We start from the raw sequence: 13,196 nt of genomic DNA on the forward strand, positions 1-13,196 counted from the left end.
GACACTCTGGTTGTCTGTTAAACAATGGTCAGTGTCTTACCAGTTACTGTTGGAGTGATGGGTGTAGCCCTCACTATGACTGTGCTCATGGCAGCGGACAGCTGCTCTTGGACATTGGGGAGGTCAGTGAATTCAGACACTGCAATAGCATAACTAGGCTCATAGGATATCCTCTGCAGTTCTCTGCTGTCAGAGCTCTTGCTTCCAATTCCAAACACAACAATGCCCTGCTCTTTGAGAGCAGATGCTGGTGTATCTACATTGTCAAAAGACCTTCCACCATTCAGCAGTATCAGCATCTGTGGAACACCTTCCAGACGCCTGCTTCCAGAGGAGGCAGTAAAGACGTTGTCCCTGACATACTGGAGGGCTGCCCCAGTGTTGAGGGGTGTGCCTCCTCTGTGCCTCAGGCCTCTGACCGTGTCCACAATATCGGTTTTTGTGGTGTATGTGTTCAGATTGAAGTGGACCTCTGCATCTCTGCTGTACTGGGCCACTGAGACACGGTCTTTGTTTTCTCCGACATTCAGTCTGTCCACCACTCTCTGAACAAAGTCTATCATAGCTGGGAATCCATCCCTTGTGCCATCAGAACCATCCAGTAGGAACACTACATCCCTTCTGGCAGTTCTTTGATCCACTAGGAGAATCAGAAATCAAAAACAAATGATTTCAACATACCTTAATATTAGCTGCAAATTATTTGTCAGTTTGCTATGCATGTGTTGCCTATGCTAAGCAAGATATTGGGTGCACGCCAGGAGCTATCAAAGCAAGTGTTGTCTTACCTTCGACTGTTGGGGTTGTGGGGGTCTCTTCAACACCTATGGTGTTGAGAGAGGCAATGAATGTCTGCGGGACATTAGGGAGGTCAGAAAAGTCAGACACAGACTGGGCATAATTAGGATCTGAGGCAATCCTCTGAACCTCTCTGCTAGAATTTCTAGTTCCGATGCCGAAAATCAAAACACCGTCCGACTTGAGGGCGGAGGCTGGTGTATCGACATTATCACTAGAAAGCCCTCCGCTCAACACAATCAGAATCTGAGGGAAGCCCTCTTGACGTCTACTTCCAGAGGAGGCAGTAAAGACGTTGTCCCTGACATGTTGGAGGGCTGCCCCGGTGTTGAGGGGTCTGCCTCCTCTATGCCTCAGCCCTCTGACCGTATCAACGATGTCTTCCTTTGTGGTGTGTGTGTTCAGATTGAAATGCACCTCTGAATCTCTGCTGTATTGAACCACAGAAACACGGTCTTTGTTTTCACCAATGTTCAAGTTCTCCACCACTCTCTGAACAAAATCACGCATGGCAGGGAATCCATTCCTTGTGCCATCAGACACATCCAGAAGGAATACTACATCCCTTCTGGCAGTGTCATCATCAACTGGGGAAGCAAAGACAGACATTATGTAAGATAAACTAGATAGAAATGGAGCAGAACAATCATCAGTGCTGGAGATTTTTTACTACTTCTTCAGTGTCCCCTAAACCTGCCTAAAACAAATATGTTTTCCTCTACCACCAGAAAAAGGTCATGCCTGTTAACATACCTAACACAGTTGGTGATTCGGGTGTAACCTCAACAATCACTGTTTCCATGGAAGAGCGGAGTTTCTCCTGGACACTGGGGAGGTCAGTGAAGTCAGACACAGACACAGCATTACTGGGCTCTTGGGATATCTTTTGCAGTTCTCTAGCATCAGAGCCCCTGGTTCCAATTGCAAAGGTCAAGACTCCCATCTCTTTGAGAGCAGAGGCTGGTGTGTCAACATTGTCAAAGGACCTTCCGCCAATCAGCGCAATTAGTAACTGTGGCACACCTTCCAGGCGCCTGCTTCCAGCGGAAGCGGTGAAGACATTGTCTATCAAATACTGGAGAGCTGCTCCAGTTTTGAGGGGTCTTCCACCTTTGTGCCTCATGCCTCTGACAATGTCAAGGATCTCGCTCTTTGTTGTGTATGTGTTCAGATAGAATTGGACAGCTGCATCTCTGCTGTACTGAACCAATGACACACGATCTTTGTTCTCACCCACATTCAGGATCTCTACCGCTCTCTGGACAAAGTCACGCATTGCTGGGAATCCATTTCTTGTGCCATCGGATCCATCCAGTAAGAACACAACATCCCTTCCGGGAGCACTGCGCTCAACTAGGGAACATGAAATTTACATTACTATAGGGTTCATGTGTGTGGTGACATGTGAAACAGAGGTAATTTGACCTGATCACATCAATTATCTGACCTTTTTCTTTTAAAGTCGTGCAACTACTTGGACTAAGTTCAAACTGAAAGAAAACTAAATGTGGACAAAATATTAAATGAAAAGACACTCTGGTTGTCTGTTAAACAATGGTCAGTGTCTTACCAGTTACTGTTGGAGTGATGGGTGTAGCCCTCACTATGACTGTGCTCATGGCAGCGGACAGCTGCTCTTGGACGTTGGGGAGGTCAGTGAATTCAGACACTGCAATAGCATAACTAGGCTCATAGGATATCCTCTGCAGTTCTCTGCTGTCAGAGCTCTTGCTTCCAATTCCAAACACAACAATGCCCTGCTCTTTGAGAGCAGATGCTGGTGTATCTACATTGTCAAAAGACCTTCCACCATTCAGCAGTATCAGCATCTGTGGAACACCTTCCAGACGCCTGCTTCCAGAGGAGGCAGTAAAGACGTTGTCCCTGACATACTGGAGGGCTGCCCCAGTGTTGAGGGGTGTGCCTCCTCTGTGCCTCAGGCCTCTGACCGTGTCCACAATATCGTTTTTTGTGGTGTATGTGTTCAGATTGAAGTGGACCTCTGCATCTCTGCTGTACTGGGCCACTGAGACACGGTCTTTGTTTTCTCCGACATTCAGTCTGTCCACCACTCTCTGAACAAAGTCTATCATAGCTGGGAATCCATCCCTTGTGCCATCAGAACCATCCAGTAGGAACACTACATCCCTTCTGGCAGTTCTTTGATCCACTAGGAGAATCAGAAATCAAAAACAAATGATTTCAACATACCTTAATACTAGCTGCAAATTATTTGTCAGTTTGCTATGCATGTGTTGCCTATGCTAAGCAAGATATTGGGTGCACGCCAGGAGCTAACAAAGCAAGTGTTGTCTTACCTTCGACTGTTGGGGTTGTGGGGGTCTCTTCAACACCTATGGTGTTGAGAGAGGCAATGAATGTCTGCGGGACATTAGGGAGGTCAGAAAAGTCAGACACAGACTGGGCATAATTAGGATCTGAGGCAATCCTCTGAACCTCTCTGCTAGAATTTCTAGTTCCGATGCCGAAAATCAAAACACCGTCCGACTTGAGGGCGGAGGCTGGTGTATCGACATTATCACTAGAAAGCCCTCCGCTCAACACAATCAGAATCTGAGGGAAGCCCTCTTGACGTCTACTTCCAGAGGAGGCAGTAAAGACGTTGTCCCTGACATGTTGGAGGGCTGCCCCGGTGTTGAGGGGTCTGCCTCCTCTATGCCTCAGCCCTCTGACCGTATCAACGATGTCTTCCTTTGTGGTGTGTGTGTTCAGATTGAAATGCACCTCTGAATCTCTGCTGTATTGAACCACAGAAACACGGTCTTTGTTTTCACCAATGTTCAAGTTCTCCACCACTCTCTGAACAAAATCACGCATGGCAGGGAATCCATTCCTTGTGCCATCAGACCCATCCAGAAGGAATACTACATCCCTTCTGGCAGTGTCATCATCAACTGGGGAAGCAAAGACAGACATTATGTAAGATAAACTAGATAGAAATGGAGCAGAACAATCATCAGTGCTGGAGATGTTTTACTACTTCTTCAGTGTCCCCTAAACCTGCCTGAAACAAATATGTTTTCCTCTACCACCAGAAAAAGGTCATGCCTGTTAACATACCTAACACAGTTGGTGATTCGGGAGTAACCTCAACAATCACTGTTTCCATGGAAGAGCGGAGTTTCTCCTGGACACTGGGGAGGTCAGTGAAGTCAGACACAGACACAGCATTACTGGGCTCTTGGGATATCTTTTGCAGTTCTCTAGCATCAGAGCCCCTGGTTCCAATTGCAAAGGTCAAGACTCCCATCTCTTTGAGAGCAGAGGCTGGTGTGTCAACATTGTCAAAGGACCTTCCGCCAATCAGCGCAATTAGTAACTGTGGCACACCTTCCAGGCGCCTGCTTCCAGCGGAAGCGGTGAAGACATTGTCTATCAAATACTGGAGAGCTGCTCCAGTTTTGAGGGGTCTTCCACCTTTGTGCCTCATGCCTCTGACAATGTCAAGGATCTCGCTCTTTGTTGTGTATGTGTTCAGATAGAATTGGACAGCTGCATCTCTGCTGTACTGAACCAATGACACACGATCTTTGTTCTCACCCACATTCAGGATCTCTACCGCTCTCTGGACAAAGTCACGCATTGCTGGGAATCCATTTCTTGTGCCATCGGATCCATCCAGTAAGAACACAACATCCCTTCCGGGAGCACTGCGCTCAACTAGGGAACATGAAATTTACATTACTATAGGGTTCATGTGTGTGGTGACATGTGAAACAGAGGTAATTTGACCTGATCACATCAATTATCTGACCTTTTTCTTTTAAAGTCGTGCAACTACTTGGACTAAGTTCAAACTGAAAGAAAACTAAATGTGGACAAATTATTAAATGAAAAGACACTCTGGTTGTCTGTTAAACAATGGTCAGTGTCTTACCAGTTACTGTTGGAGTGATGGGTGTAGCCCTCACTATGACTGTGCTCATGGCAGCGGACAGCTGCTCTTGGACGTTGGGGAGGTCAGTGAATTCAGACACTGCAATAGCATAACTAGGCTCATAGGATATCCTCTGCAGTTCTCTGCTGTCAGAGCTCTTGCTTCCAATTCCAAACACAACAATGCCCTGCTCTTTGAGAGCAGATGCTGGTGTATCTACATTGTCAAAAGACCTTCCACCATTCAGCAGTATCAGCATCTGTGGAACACCTTCCAGACGCCTGCTTCCAGAGGAGGCAGTAAAGACGTTGTCCCTGACATACTGGAGGGCTGCCCCAGTGTTGAGGGGTGTGCCTCCTCTGTGCCTCAGGCCTCTGACCGTGTCCACAATATCGTTTTTTGTGGTGTATGTGTTCAGATTGAAGTGGACCTCTGCATCTCTGCTGTACTGGGCCACTGAGACACGGTCTTTGTTTTCTCCGACATTCAGTCTGTCCACCACTCTCTGAACAAAGTCTATCATAGCTGGGAATCCATCCCTTGTGCCATCAGAACCATCCAGTAGGAACACTACATCCCTTCTGGCAGTTCTTTGATCCACTAGGAGAATCAGAAATCAAAAACAAATGATTTCAACATACCTTAATACTAGCTGCAAATTATTTGTCAGTTTGCTATGCATGTGTTGCCTATGCTAAGCAAGATATTGGGTGCACGCCAGGAGCTAACAAAGCAAGTGTTGTCTTACCTTCGACTGTTGGGGTTGTGGGGGTCTCTTCAACACCTATGGTGTTGAGAGAGGCAATGAATGTCTGCGGGACATTAGGGAGGTCAGAAAAGTCAGACACAGACTGGGCATAATTAGGATCTGAGGCAATCCTCTGAACCTCTCTGCTAGAATTTCTAGTTCCGATGCCGAAAATCAAAACACCGTCCGTCTTGAGGGCGGAGGCTGGTGTATCGACATTATCACTAGAAAGCCCTCCGCTCAACACAATCAGAATCTGAGGGAAGCCCTCTTGACGTCTACTTCCAGAGGAGGCAGTAAAGACGTTGTCCCTGACATGTTGGAGGGCTGCCCCGGTGTTGAGGGGTCTGCCTCCTCTATGCCTCAGCCCTCTGACTGTATCAACGATGTCTTCCTTTGTGGTGTGTGTGTTCAGATTGAAATGCACCTTTGAATCTCTGCTGTATTGAACCACAGAAACACGGTCTTTGTTTTCACCAATGTTCAAGTTCTCCACCACTCTCTGAACAAAATCACGCATGGCAGGGAATCCATTCCTTGTGCCATCAGACCCATCCAGAAGGAATACTACATCCCTTCTGGCAGTGTCATCATCAACTGGGGAAGCAAAGACAGACATTATGTAAGATAAACTAGATAGAAATGGAGCAGAACAATCATCAGTGCTGGAGATGTTTTACTACTTCTTCAGTGTCCCCTAAACCTGCCTGAAACAAATATGTTTTTCTCTACCACCAGAAAAAGGTCATGCCTGTTAACATACCTAACACAGTTGGTGATTCGGGAGTAACCTCAACAATCACTGTTTCCATGGAAGAGCGGAGTTTCTCCTGGACACTGGGGAGGTCAGTGAAGTCAGACACAGACACAGCATTACTGGGCTCTTGGGATATCTTTTGCAGTTCTCTAGCATCAGAGCCCCTGGTTCCAATTGCAAAGGTCAAGACTCCCATCTCTTTGAGAGCAGAGGCTGGTGTGTCAACATTGTCAAAGGACCTTCCGCCAATCAGCGCAATTAGTAACTGTGGCACACCTTCCAGGCGCCTGCTTCCAGCGGAAGCGGTGAAGACATTGTCTATCAAATACTGGAGAGCTGCTCCAGTTTTGAGGGGTCTTCCACCTTTGTGCCTCATGCCTCTGACAATGTCAAGGATCTCGCTCTTTGTTGTGTATGTGTTCAGATAGAATTGGACAGCTGCATCTCTGCTGTACTGAACCAATGACACACGATCTTTGTTCTCACCCACATTCAGGATCTCTACCGCTCTCTGGACAAAGTCACGCATTGCTGGGAATACATTTCTTGTGCCATCGGATCCATCCAGTAAGAACACAACATCCCTTCCGGGAGCACTGCGCTCAACTAGGGAACATGAAATTTACATTACTATAGGGTTCATGTGTGTGGTGACATGTGAAACAGAGGTAATTTGACCTGATCACATCAATTATCTGACCTTTTTCTTTTAAAGTCGTGCAACTACTTGGACTAAGTTCAAACTGAAAGAAAACTAAATGTGGACAAATTATTAAATGAAAAGACACTCTGGTTGTCTGTTAAACAATGGTCAGTGTCTTACCAGTTACTGTTGGAGTGATGGGTGTAGCCCTCACTATGACTGTGCTCATGGCAGCGGACAGCTGCTCTTGGACGTTGGGGAGGTCAGTGAATTCAGACACTGCAATAGCATAACTAGGCTCATAGGATATCCTCTGCAGTTCTCTGCTGTCAGAGCTCTTGCTTCCAATTCCAAACACAACAATGCCCTGCTCTTTGAGAGCAGATGCTGGTGTATCTACATTGTCAAAAGACCTTCCACCATTCAGCAGTATCAGCATCTGTGGAACACCTTCCAGACGCCTGCTTCCAGAGGAGGCAGTAAAGACGTTGTCCCTGACATACTGGAGGGCTGCCCCAGTGTTGAGGGGTGTGCCTCCTCTGTGCCTCAGGCCTCTGACCGTGTCCACAATATCGTTTTTTGTGGTGTATGTGTTCAGATTGAAGTGGACCTCTGCATCTCTGCTGTACTGGGCCACTGAGACACGGTCTTTGTTTTCTCCGACATTCAGTCTGTCCACCACTCTCTGAACAAAGTCTATCATAGCTGGGAATCCATCCCTTGTGCCATCAGAACCATCCAGTAGGAACACTACATCCCTTCTGGCAGTTCTTTGATCCACTAGGAGAATCAGAAATAAAAAACAAATGATTTCAACATACCTTAATACTAGCTGCAAATTATTTGTCAGTTTGCTATGCATGTGTTGCCTATGCTAAGCAAGATATTGGGTGCACGCCAGGAGCTAACAAAGCAAGTGTTGTCTTACCTTCGACTGTTGGGGTTGTGGGGGTCTCTTCAACACCTATGGTGTTGAGAGAGGCAATGAATGTCTGCGGGACATTAGGGAGGTCAGAAAAGTCAGACACAGACTGGGCATAATTAGGATCTGAGGCAATCCTCTGAACCTCTCTGCTAGAATTTCTAGTTCCGATGCCGAAAATCAAAACACCGTCCGACTTGAGGGCGGAGGCTGGTGTATCGACATTATCACTAGAAAGCCCTCCGCTCAACACAATCAGAATCTGAGGGAAGCCCTCTTGACGTCTACTTCCAGAGGAGGCAGTAAAGACGTTGTCCCTGACATGTTGGAGGGCTGCCCCGGTGTTGAGGGGTCTGCCTCCTCTATGCCTCAGCCCTCTGACTGTATCAACGATGTCTTCCTTTGTGGTGTGTGTGTTCAGATTGAAATGCACCTTTGAATCTCTGCTGTATTGAACCACAGAAACACGGTCTTTGTTTTCACCAATGTTCAAGTTCTCCACCACTCTCTGAACAAAATCACGCATGGCAGGGAATCCATTCCTTGTGCCATCAGACCCATCCAGAAGGAATACTACATCCCTTCTGGCAGTGTCATCATCAACTGGGGAAGCAAAGACAGACATTATGTAAGATAAACTAGATAGAAATGGAGCAGAACAATCATCAGTGCTGGAGATGTTTTACTACTTCTTCAGTGTCCCCTAAACCTGCCTGAAACAAATATGTTTTTCTCTACCACCAGAAAAAGGTCATGCCTGTTAACATACCTAACACAGTTGGTGATTCGGGAGTAACCTCAACAATCACTGTTTCCATGGAAGAGCGGAGTTTCTCCTGGACACTGGGGAGGTCAGTGAAGTCAGACACAGACACAGCATTACTGGGCTCTTGGGATATCTTTTGCAGTTCTCTAGCATCAGAGCCCCTGGTTCCAATTGCAAAGGTCAAGACTCCCATCTCTTTGAGAGCAGAGGCTGGTGTGTCAACATTGTCAAAGGACCTTCCGCCAATCAGCGCAATTAGTAACTGTGGCACACCTTCCAGGCGCCTGCTTCCAGCGGAAGCGGTGAAGACATTGTCTATCAAATACTGGAGAGCTGCTCCAGTTTTGAGGGGTCTTCCACCTTTGTGCCTCATGCCTCTGACAATGTCAAGGATCTCGCTCTTTGTTGTGTATGTGTTCAGATAGAATTGGACAGCTGCATCTCTGCTGTACTGAACCAATGACACACGATCTTTGTTCTCACCCACATTCAGGATCTCTACCGCTCTCTGGACAAAGTCACGCATTGCTGGGAATCCATTTCTTGTGCCATCGGATCCATCCAGTAAGAACACAACATCCCTTCCGGGAGCACTGCGCTCAACTAGGGAACATGAAATTTACATTACTATAGGGTTCATGTGTGTGGTGACATGTGAAACAGAGGTAATTTGACCTGATCCCATCAATTATCTGACCTTTTTCTTTTAAAGTCGTGCAACTACTTGGACTAAGTTCAAACTGAAAGAAAACTAAATGTGGACAAATTATTAAATGAAAAGACACTCTGGTTGTCTGTTAAACAATGGTCAGTGTCTTACCAGTTACTGTTGGAGTGATGGGTGTAGCCCTCACTATGACTGTGCTCATGGCAGCGGACAGCTGCTCTTGGACGTTGGGGAGGTCAGTGAATTCAGACACTGCAATAGCATAACTAGGCTCATAGGATATCCTCTGCAGTTCTCTGCTGTCAGAGCTCTTGCTTCCAATTCCAAACACAACAATGCCCTGCTCTTTGAGAGCAGATGCTGGTGTATCTACATTGTCAAAAGACCTTCCACCATTCAGCAGTATCAGCATCTGTGGAACACCTTCCAGACGCCTGCTTCCAGAGGAGGCAGTAAAGACGTTGTCCCTGACATACTGGAGGGCTGCCCCAGTGTTGAGGGGTGTGCCTCCTCTGTGCCTCAGGCCTCTGACCGTGTCCACAATATCGTTTTTTGTGGTGTATGTGTTCAGATTGAAGTGGACCTCTGCATCTCTGCTGTACTGGGCCACTGAGACACGGTCTTTGTTTTCTCCGACATTCAGTCTGTCCACCACTCTCTGAACAAAGTCAATCATAGCTGGGAATCCATCCCTTGTGCCATCAGAACCATCCAGTAGGAACACTACATCCCTTCTGGCAGTTCTTTGATCCACTAGGAGAATCAGAAATCAAAAACAAATGATTTCAACATACCTTAATACTAGCTGCAAATTATTTGTCAGTTTGCTATGCATGTGTTGCCTATGCTAAGCAAGATATTGGGTGCACGCCAGGAGCTAACAAAGCAAGTGTTGTCTTACCTTCGACTGTTGGGGTTGTGGGGGTCTCTTCAACACCTATGGTGTTGAGAGAGGCAATGAATGTCTGCGGGACATTAGGGAGGTCAGAAAAGTCAGACACAGACTGGGCATAATTAGGATCTGAGGCAATCCTCTGAACCTCTCTGCTAGAATTTCTAGTTCCGATGCCGAAAATCAAAACACCGTCCGACTTGAGGGCGGAGGCTGGTGTATCGACATTATCACTAGAAAGCCCTCCGCTCAACACAATCAGAATCTGAGGGAAGCCCTCTTGACGTCTACTTCCAGAGGAGGCAGTAAAGACGTTGTCCCTGACATGTTGGAGGGCTGCCCCGGTGTTGAGGGGTCTGCCTCCTCTATGCCTCAGCCCTCTGACTGTATCAACGATGTCTTCCTTTGTGGTGTGTGTGTTCAGATTGAAATGCACCTTTGAATCTCTGCTGTATTGAACCACAGAAACACGGTCTTTGTTTTCACCAATGTTCAAGTTCTCCACCACTCTCTGAACAAAATCACGCATGGCAGGGAATCCATTCCTTGTGCCATCAGACCCATCCAGAAGGAATACTACATCCCTTCTGGCAGTGTCATCATCAACTGGGGAAGCAAAGACAGACATTATGTAAGATAAACTAGATAGAAATGGAGCAGAACAATCATCAGTGCTGGAGATGTTTTACTACTTCTTCAGTGTCCCCTAAACCTGCCTGAAACAAATATGTTTTCCTCTACCACCAGAAAAAGGTCATGCCTGTTAACATACCTAACACAGTTGGTGATTCGGGAGTAACCTCAACAATCACTGTTTCCATGGAAGAGCGAAGTTTCTCCTGGACACTGGGGAGGTCAGTGAAGTCAGACACAGACACAGCATTACTGGGCTCTTGGGATATCTTTTGCAGTTCTCTAGCATCAGAGCCCCTGGTTCCAATTGCAAAGGTCAAGACTCCCATCTCTTTGAGAGCAGAGGCTGGTGTGTCAACATTGTCAAAGGACCTTCCGCCAATCAGCGCAATTAGTAACTGTGGCACACCTTCCAGGCGCCTGCTTCCAGCGGAAGCGGTGAAGACATTGTCTATCAAATACTGGAGAGCTGCTCCAGTTTTGAGGGGTCTTCCACCTTTGTGCCTCATGCCTCTGACAATGTCAAGGATCTCGCTCTTTGTTGTGTATGTGTTCAGATAGAATTGGACAGCTGCATCTCTGCTGTACTGAACCAATGACACACGATCTTTGTTCTCACCCACATTCAGGATCTCTACCGCTCTCTGGACAAAGTCACGCATTGCTGGGAATCCATTTCTTGTGCCATCGGATCCATCCAGTAAGAACACAACATCCCTTCCGGGAGCACTGCGCTCAACTAGGGAACATGAAATTTACATTACTATAGGGTTCATGTGTGTGGTGACATGTGAAACAGAGGTAATTTGACCTGATCACATCAATTATCTGACCTTTTTCTTTTAAAGTCGTGCAACTACTTGGACTAAGTTCAAACTGAAAGAAAACTAAATGTGGACAAATTATTAAATGAAAAGACACTCTGGTTGTCTGTTAAACAATGGTCAGTGTCTTACCAGTTACTGTTGGAGTGATGGGTGTAGCCCTCACTATGACTGTGCTCATGGCAGCGGACAGCTGCTCTTGGACGTTGGGGAGGTCAGTGAATTCAGACACTGCAATAGCATAACTAGGCTCATAGGATATCCTCTGCAGTTCTCTGCTGTCAGAGCTCTTGCTTCCAATTCCAAACACAACAATGCCCTGCTCTTTGAGAGCAGATGCTGGTGTATCTACATTGTCAAAAGACCTTCCACCATTCAGCAGTATCAGCATCTGTGGAACACCTTCCAGACGCCTGCTTCCAGAGGAGGCAGTAAAGACGTTGTCCCTGACATACTGGAGGGCTGCCCCAGTGTTGAGGGGTGTGCCTCCTCTGTGCCTCAGGCCTCTGACCGTGTCCACAATATCGTTTTTTGTGGTGTATGTGTTCAGATTGAAGTGGACCTCTGCATCTCTGCTGTACTGGGCCACTGAGACACGGTCTTTGTTTTCTCCGACATTCAGTCTGTCCACCACTCTCTGAACAAAATCACGCATGGCAGGGAATCCATTCCTTGTGCCATCAGACCCATCCAGAAGGAATACTACATCCCTTCTGGCAGTATTATCCTCTACTGAGGAAACAAGATAGACAAGATGTCAGACAAATTGTGTCTGTAGACAGGTAAAGTAAATGTTTTACTATGTTAGTTTCAACAGTCTCTACATTTGGCTTACCAGGCATTGTTTCCTCCTCTGCTGTTACTTGACTAAGATGTGTCAGCAAACTTTGCTGAATGGTACTAAGATTTGCAAAGTCAGGAACTGAATAAGCGTATGTTTGGTCTGAGGAAATGGTTTTAAGCTCAACCGGATTTGCCATTCTTGAGCCAATAGCAAACGTAATAATTCCTTCGTTTTTGAGTGCATTCGCTGGGCCTCTGGGAAAATCTCTCGATCTACCTCCAGCCAGTACAATAAGTATCTGTGTAGCACCTTCATCACGTCGACTCCCAGCATTTGGAACAAAGATACTATCCTTCACAAACTGTAGTGCTGTACCAATATATTGTGGCCTTCCACCTTTTGGTCTTAGGGTTGTTATATGGTTCAGAAGATTGTCTTTCGTCTTATAAGTATTCAAGTTGAAGTTGACCTCAGCATTGTTACTATACTGCACTACAGCAACTTGATCTTTTCCCTGGTCCACATGTAGGGTACCCACAACCTTTGCAACAAAGTCACGTATGGCTGTGAATCTATTCCTAACGTCATCAGATCCGTCAAGAAGGAAGACAATATCTCTTTTCCCACTGGGTCCTGAAACTAAGATAAACAGTCTCCAGTCAATTACATTAAACCATATACGATTTCAATATACACTATGAAAAAATGTATGGTGTGATTAACTCACCTACACCAGGGCTGACTGTAACTTTGACAGATGCAACATCTGAAAGCAACTGCTGTCTCACAACACTAAGGTCAGAAATGTCATTGATAAAGTATGCCTCTCCGGGACTGAGAGCCAGGCTCTTCATCTCTGACCTA

General features: G+C 46.4%; 3 protein-coding genes across 3 annotated transcripts in view; all 3 read right to left on the minus strand.

Moving 5' to 3' along the window:
• Nucleotides 1-13,196, minus strand: part of col6a3 (collagen, type VI, alpha 3) — a 96,222-nt gene that overhangs the window by 52,057 nt on the left and 30,969 nt on the right. The window lies entirely within an intron of this gene.
• On the minus strand, nt 18-6,730 carry LOC306935536 (collagen alpha-3(VI) chain-like; the record flags this gene model as incomplete). The annotated part of the gene is made up of 9 exons (XM_079518639.1): nt 18-640; nt 789-1,385; nt 1,552-2,151; nt 2,369-2,968; nt 3,117-3,713; nt 3,880-4,479; nt 4,697-5,296; nt 5,445-6,041; nt 6,208-6,730. The coding sequence occupies 9 exons, from the start codon at nt 6,728-6,730 to the stop codon at nt 18-20; spliced, it is 5,337 nt and encodes a 1,778-aa protein (XP_079374765.1).
• On the minus strand, nt 7,002-11,386 carry LOC306935537 (collagen alpha-3(VI) chain-like; the record flags this gene model as incomplete). Its single annotated transcript, XM_079518640.1, has 6 exons — nt 7,002-7,624; nt 7,773-8,369; nt 8,536-9,135; nt 9,353-9,952; nt 10,101-10,697; nt 10,864-11,386. 6 exons carry the CDS (start codon nt 11,384-11,386, stop codon nt 7,002-7,004), a joined length of 3,540 nt encoding a protein of 1,179 aa, XP_079374766.1.

Source organism: Electrona antarctica (assembly GCF_951216825.1).
Source record: "Electrona antarctica genome assembly, chromosome: 13".
Taxonomy (NCBI): Eukaryota; Metazoa; Chordata; class Actinopteri; order Myctophiformes; family Myctophidae; genus Electrona; species Electrona antarctica.